The following is a 6,769-nucleotide window of genomic DNA, read 5'->3' on the forward strand; positions in this document are numbered from 1 at the left end:
GCCCCCTTGCAAAAAAAGGGCTTTTATATCTGTTATGAAAATAATTTCATCGGTGCACATTTCAGTCTTAGATTAAAATTTTCCCCTTACACATGCCCCTGGCATGAAAAAAGGGGGTCCAATAGTCTGGAAAAGCAGAGGAGATGCTTGTTTTGCTTATAAACATGGTCTGCATAGTTTTGTAGCATTACCCCTAATGCTGAGTTTGTACAAGTCCTCAAACTCCTTTTCTTTTTCTGTGATAGCCATTTATCAATTCATAGTGTTGTAAAGTCTGTAAAGCATCTTCTCTAGTCTTGTCCGAGATACGATATGAAATTAGTGTTGCGATGTTTGTGGCAGCATACTGAGATATGGTCATGGGCAAGTATTTCTCGTTTCTGTTACTGATTACGTGTCGCTACAACTTGTGCAAAGTTGCATAAGGAATCGAGGTCATTCTGAAACTGTATACGCATACTTTTATTACATACACCGAGGCACAAAATTAAAGCGCATCATCATGACTAAAAGGGGACTATCAGTCGACGATCATGGGTTGGTAGCTTGCTGCTGCATCCCTCGCGCACGCTTCTTCTTCTTCCTCATCTAGCAGGCATTGTTCTTGTCCTCGACCTCGGACTCGGAGGAGGCACGCAGATGTCCTCGTGGAGAATGGCAGCGGCGATCAGGATCGGAGGCAGATATATTTATAGGCCCGCACGACGCGTTTCCGTCTCCGACTACCATTTGATACCACATATACAGAACGCTGTTACACCACAATATGACAAGCAAATATCACCTTACTCACCCACAATCAGACCTCTGACCGACAGCACAATGTTCACCTACACTGAAATATTACCAGTGAGTAGATCATAAACAGAACGATTTAAGCGGCTTACAAGTTCCAGATCGACAAATCTTTGCTGCATATGCAAAAATTCAACTTGTTTTGTTTATACCTGAAGAAAATGTGCTGTTTACAGGCCCCCCAAGTGCATCACAACAATAAAAAAGCATATTAACTACTAGCTGCATCAAATATTCAGATATGCCTAACCTTAGTTTTGCCAGGTTCAGCCTTTCATTACAGAGTCGGACATTTGCCTCCAACAAGAGGTATCTCCAGCTCTCAATCTTGCATACTTGACGGTTCCCAAGTTCGCAAACAGTTGACAGGAAAAACAAAAATTACTGTGATCCACAGATAGGACTAAACCATCCATACAAATTTAGAATTGCATAATTCCATGAACTTTGTCAAGGACTCACTGTAACTACTAAGAAGCTAAGGTAAGGCGTGATTGCACCTGATATCGGTGCATCATATCTATGGGTAAGGCGTGAGTGCTGCAGGACTTGGAAACAGCCAGTGAAGTGATACAGGAAGTGAGGTGAGTACAAACACATTGCTGGGCTTATTAAACTCCAGGCAAACTAATGTGTCGGTTCAGGTTTCTCATTTCAAATCAAGCCCTGCCTAGTAGAATTTGAAGTAGCATCATTGTGAATACCTCCTTAGTGGGTCTTCAGTCATCATACCTTCTTAGATATCTGCACCACATCAAGTTTTTGTCAATTAATTATCAAGAACTTAGCATAAGGCTTCAGCTTCGTGAAGATGTATGGGAAGAACTGAAGATATGCCATCAAATGATCTGGAAAAAGAGGGCACACTTTCCATAAGCATTGATAATCATCTAAAGTGTGAACTACTGAAAAATGGTCTGTGGCAAAACATGTTCAGGAATCAGGACTTCAGAGCCTGTAAGAACTAGTGAACATGCATATGTCCAAACATCAAAAGCAATTGGAGGAGGGTCAAGGGCACAGGAAGAGTACAGAACTATTGGTCAATAAAACCAGAACAATGCACAAGAAGAATGTGCAAGAACTACTGGTCAGGGGAACAATAAGTGAGTGGCTGATTCTTGACCTGGAAAAGAACAGTTAAGGATTAAGGATTTAAGGCGTACAACAAGCATGGGTAAGCAGCAATGTCAATAGGTCCTTCAAGCACATTGATGATAGTAAAGGTAGTTATTTAGATGCAAAAGGCAGAACTTAGGGGGTGGTGACTGGTGAAGATGATGTATCAAGTGAACATTAGAAAAGAGGTGTTTAGCACACTTTGAATTCATGAACTGCGTATAAATTTTGAGGTATAACTGTATAAGGTCCTCACTGCACTAATTTCAGTACAATCATTATCATAGTACATACAGGAGAGATGAAAACTCCCTGGGTTTCATTACTTATTAATAAAAAGGCTTAGTCTATGGAAATTTCAACAAGAGAATTGACACTTGCTGGTTTAAAGTGAACAGATGATTAAAGGACAACATAAGAATCTCTATCTATCAGATACCTTAGAGTATATCTAATGGTTCATGTTACACTGCCTATGCAGCTATGCTTTACCGCCCAATGGTTAAAGCAATATTTTGACCCAGCAGATTTAAAATAAACCCAATGTTAGGTGTACTTGTACCCTTAAGCCAAACATCAATACATTGTTAAAATGTTAAATTAAGTCAACCACTCAGCTGTATGCCTTAGGAAAATCAAACCTTCACTGCTGGTGATGGTGAATTGGTGATAGCCTCCAAGATTAGGAATTCCAGCCAGCACCATGAGCAAACGTGAATCGCTGACACCTTAGGTCACATCAGTCTAGCATTGTTCCTCCCTCTTGAGTTCCTTCTTCTTCCTCATCTTCACTCTCGGCTCCACCGTCCGGTTCTGCAAATGCTCTGTCTGGAAAGCTACCATCGCTCGGAGCACCCGCAGCATTGCCTCTTCAATCTCCTCGCCCTTCCCCTCCGGCTCCAGCAGCCGTAGCGACCTCGCCACTGCCTCCATAGTGCTCATGCATCCCTTGTGCGGCTCCTTCCTCACCACGAGCTCCGACTCGAACATGCTGTCCCCGTCCACGCCGCTGTCGACGGGAAGGGCTACGGGGATCACGACCAACGATGACAGGAACGGGAGGCTCGCCGCGTGCATCTCCTTGGCCTGCCTCCATGTGCCGTCGAGGAGGAGGAGGGTGGGGCTGGCGCGCGCGGACGGCGGCGTGGATCGGCACCAGGTGGCGAGGTCGGCGGCGCCGGGTGAGGGGTAGAGCAGGAGGACGGGGTTCGGGGAGGGAGGCGGAAGGAGAGGTGTGGAAGAGGAGACGAGGCGGCGGCCGGGGAGGAGGTGGAGGTTGGAGAGGGAGCGTGCGAGGAGGGGGAGGGTGGAGAGTGGGTTGCGGCGGAGGGTGTGGGGGTGGTGGAGGATTACGACGGTGGTGGAGGTGGGGAGGGGGGAGCGAGGGAGGTACGGGCAGAGGCATACGCGCGACGGACGGCCGCAGCCGGTGTGGCAGATGGAGCGGCCGGGAGAAGCAGCGGCGGCGGCGCTGTCGCCGTCGTCGGAGGGGAGATGGTCCAAGTCCATCTTGTCCACTTACTGCTTGCTGGATACTTTGCTTTCCTAACTAGGCTATATAGCCCACGGCCTGGTCTGTTCGGCCTACTTAAGCTTTGCAAGTTTAGTGGGCCTTTGTCCAATGTTTTCGGCCTTGGCCCAATGTTTGGAAGCTAAACAATTGAGCATGAGCATGTGCTTCTTCTCGTTCCTTCCTCTGCTACAGTTGAGAGGAGGCGAAAAGCTAGGAAGCCGGCGGCCATCTTCTTCAGCCAGGACGTTCAACGATTATAGAGCAGGTTGATGTGTTCGATGTCCCATTCTTGGAGGCAATCAAAAACCGTGAAGTTCCATCGTCAGGAAGGAGGTTGGCTTCAAGTTGCAAACTTGGAGTGTCTCCTCTCCAACCTTTGGTGCGACGGGAGTACGTCGTGTGGCTGCTCTGACCGCCGGTGACGAGAACGACCGGGAGGATCTCGCAAGGATTAGGTTGTAATTTTTTTTTCTTCAAGAGTCTTTTTGTAAGAGCTACAACGTAAACTTCATGTGAAATATAAACCCGGTTTCAAAATAAAATTGAGCATGTTAATAAAATTGAGCATGTGTGCCTAGCTAGTTTCCACTCAATATGAACTAACCAATTCTATCCTCCCTCAGCAACACCCACACATCACACATGAAGTCTTTTTTTCATATCCCTTTTTGATATAACATCATGCAATCCAAGAGCCGGTTCAAGCTATATCATAGGAATTGACAAAACCATAAACATTGGTAGATGACTTCTTGTGATTGGATTTTCCAAGTTGTCTTATATTAGGTAGATATTGCTTACAAGCAAAGTGGGGTACTAAATGACATCGCGCATAAATACAACAATGTTGATTAGTATAAACGAGCCTGCTACCTTGGAATTTCAGCCCAACTTTTGTATGGTAGTGAAAACTTCTATATAATGGTATGCGTACACTCATACATACTAACCAAGTGCACTATAGGGAGCGGTGTGTAGTACAAATAACAGGATAGCAAAAAAAGAAACAAGACAACAAGTGCCTCACCAACAAGGAGCTGCTACTTCAGTAGTAATGGCCCTTGCAAAAGATGAAGATCCCAGAAACTGCAGGGAGGGTCGTTGTAGCCACTTCCTCGTGGTGGCCTACGGCATCCAAGGCCACATCAACCCTGCGCGTACTCTCGCCCAACGTCTTGCTCAGATTGATGGCTGCACCGCCACTCTCTCCGTCCCGATCTCTGGGCACCGCCGCATGTTCCCATCCCATGAAAACTCCTGTGATGATGAGGTCAGAGATGGATCCATCTCCTGCATCCCCTTCTCTGATGGCAAAGACGATGGGAGTTGGCCTATAGAGTCCGAAGATAGGGTGCAACGCCGTGAAGCAAACTTCAGAAGCCTCTCAGCTATAGTCAGCAATCTTGCAACCAGTGGCCGGCCAGTCACCTGCATGGTGTGCACCCTTAGCCTGCCAGTAGTTGGTGAGGTAGCTCGTGAGCACAGGCTTCCATTGGCCATCTATTGGATCCAACCTGCAACTGTCCTTGCCGCTTACTACCACTATTTCCACGGGCATGACAAGCTCATCGTTCAACATGGCACCAACCCAGGAAATGAGGTAAATCTTCCAGGCCTACACCCCCTTAGAATCCGTGACATGCCAACATTTTTCACTGAGAAGACGCTGGACGATTTGTCTAAGATGGTCCTCCAAGCATTACGTGAACTGTTCGAGCAAATGGACCAAGAGAAGCCAATAACTGTTCTAGTGAACACATTTGATGCACTAGAAGATGTAGCGCTAAAAGCAATCCAACCATACATGGACAATGTATTTGCCGTAGGGCCAGCAGTTCCTCCTGTTGGTGCACCAAAACACAAAAATGCAAGTGAAGCACAAATCCATCTCTTTAAACATGATGAGAAAAACTGCATGGAGTGGCTTGACGCACAGCTCGAGAAATCTGTTGTCTACCTGTCTTTTGGGAGCTTGCTGTCATATACCAAAAGGCAAGCAGAAGAGATCTTGCATGGCCTGCAGGACCATGGGCAACCATACTTGTGGGTGGTGCGCGTAGAGGGGCGTGCGGAAGAGGTGGATTTTTGTTTGAGGGAGGTGAAGGCAGGCAAGGGGATGGTCGTGGAGTGGTGTGACCAGCAAAAGGTATTGTCTCATCCATCAATAGGTTGTTTTGTCACTCATTGTGGTTGGAACTCAACATTAGAAGCCATAGTGTCTGGTGTACCGATGCTAGCCGTGCCAAGTTGGTCAGACCAGCCGATGAATGCATATTTAGTAGACAAGGAATGGAGGGTGGGTATTAGGGCAGAACGTGATGAAACGGGAGTGCTAACAAGAGAGGAACTTACAAGTTGTTTGGATTTGTTAATGGGTGGCAGTGATAAAGCAATGCAGATAAGGGCAAATGCTAAGAATCTTAAGGAGAGAGCACATGAGGCGGTAGCGACAGATGGTCCGTTGGAGACAAGTCTTCGGAACTTTATCAAGAGCATTCGAAATCTAAACCAATGGAGAAAATGAATCTATCGGCATCTCCAACTTGATAAAATAAGAGACTGGCATACACATATATACAGCCTCCTTGGCAACAAAGGGAATCGTGATATATATGTGCTCTATTTTTAATGTTTATCATATGGATATGACCCGATCTTGTTCTGCACTTTTACTAAAACAAAAATTAGGTTCCAGTTTTGATCATAATGTTGCCATGGTTTGCGTACTTTTATATGCACCACATTTATAAATTGCGCTATTTTTTTTTGAGGGTCAAGGGGGGTGGGGATCCCCACCTGAATTTTCATTACTGGGGCCATTGTCTGGCCAAAGTCATACACTGTGCATTTTAGCATTAAAAACTTAGGGGAAGAGGGGAAACTGAAAATTTCATGAAACTGTTTACATGGAGCTAAATAGAGAGCACCAAGCTTCTATTACAACCCGCTCCTCTTGTCTGAACCTAGCGCTCCAAAGGCGAGCTTCCTCACGGCAGGAGAGCCAGAACTGTGTATGTGATGGTATGATTTGTCGGAACACATGTGCATTCCGTTCCTTCCAAAGCATCCAGGTAATCAGAAGGAGAAAAGCCGAGAACTGACGGACAGGAACCGTTGCCGGTCGGGCTACAGTCCACAGTCGGCGCATTGTTGTGTTTGTTGTGTCGAAACCCATGGAGTTCCAAATTTGGGAAGCAAAGTGGCACTGGAAAATAATGTGGTCACAGCTCTCAATCTGACCACACAACTCACACAGGGGGTTATCTAGGATGTGTTTTTTGACCAGGTTTTCGCGGCTCTGTATTCTCCCTTGAACTAGCAGCCATCCGAAGAACTGCACAC

The 6,769-nt window shown here is 46.2% G+C and overlaps 2 protein-coding genes across 5 annotated transcripts; one reads left to right on the plus strand and one right to left on the minus strand.

Annotated features, from left to right (window-relative positions):
• Positions 1-360: 360 nt before the first annotated feature.
• Positions 361-3,452, minus strand: LOC101757903 (DTW domain-containing protein 2). 4 transcript variants are annotated; one of them, XM_022827999.1, is made up of 3 exons: positions 2,556-3,452; positions 1,046-1,539; positions 361-751 (listed from the first exon to the last, which is right to left on the minus strand). In XM_022827999.1, the coding sequence occupies exon 1, from the start codon at positions 3,421-3,423 to the stop codon at positions 2,659-2,661; it is 765 nt and encodes a 254-aa protein (XP_022683734.1). In that variant the 5' UTR covers positions 3,424-3,452; the 3' UTR covers positions 361-751; positions 1,046-1,539; positions 2,556-2,658. The 4 variants fall into 4 exon arrangements, with proteins under 4 accessions (XP_022683734.1, XP_022683733.1, XP_004977512.1 ...); XM_022827998.1 differs by having other exon boundaries at positions 361-835; XM_004977455.2 differs by having other exon boundaries at positions 361-1,539.
• Positions 3,453-4,481: 1,029 nt separating this feature from the next.
• On the plus strand, positions 4,482-5,951 carry LOC101776563 (cyanidin 3-O-rutinoside 5-O-glucosyltransferase). The gene has a single exon (XM_004978308.1). It carries the CDS (start codon positions 4,482-4,484, stop codon positions 5,949-5,951), a length of 1,470 nt encoding a protein of 489 aa, XP_004978365.1.
• The last annotated feature ends 818 nt before the right edge of the window (positions 5,952-6,769 follow it).

This window comes from Setaria italica, chromosome VII (genome assembly GCF_000263155.2).
Source record: "Setaria italica strain Yugu1 chromosome VII, Setaria_italica_v2.0, whole genome shotgun sequence".
Lineage (NCBI taxonomy): Eukaryota > Viridiplantae > Streptophyta > Magnoliopsida > Poales > Poaceae > Setaria > Setaria italica.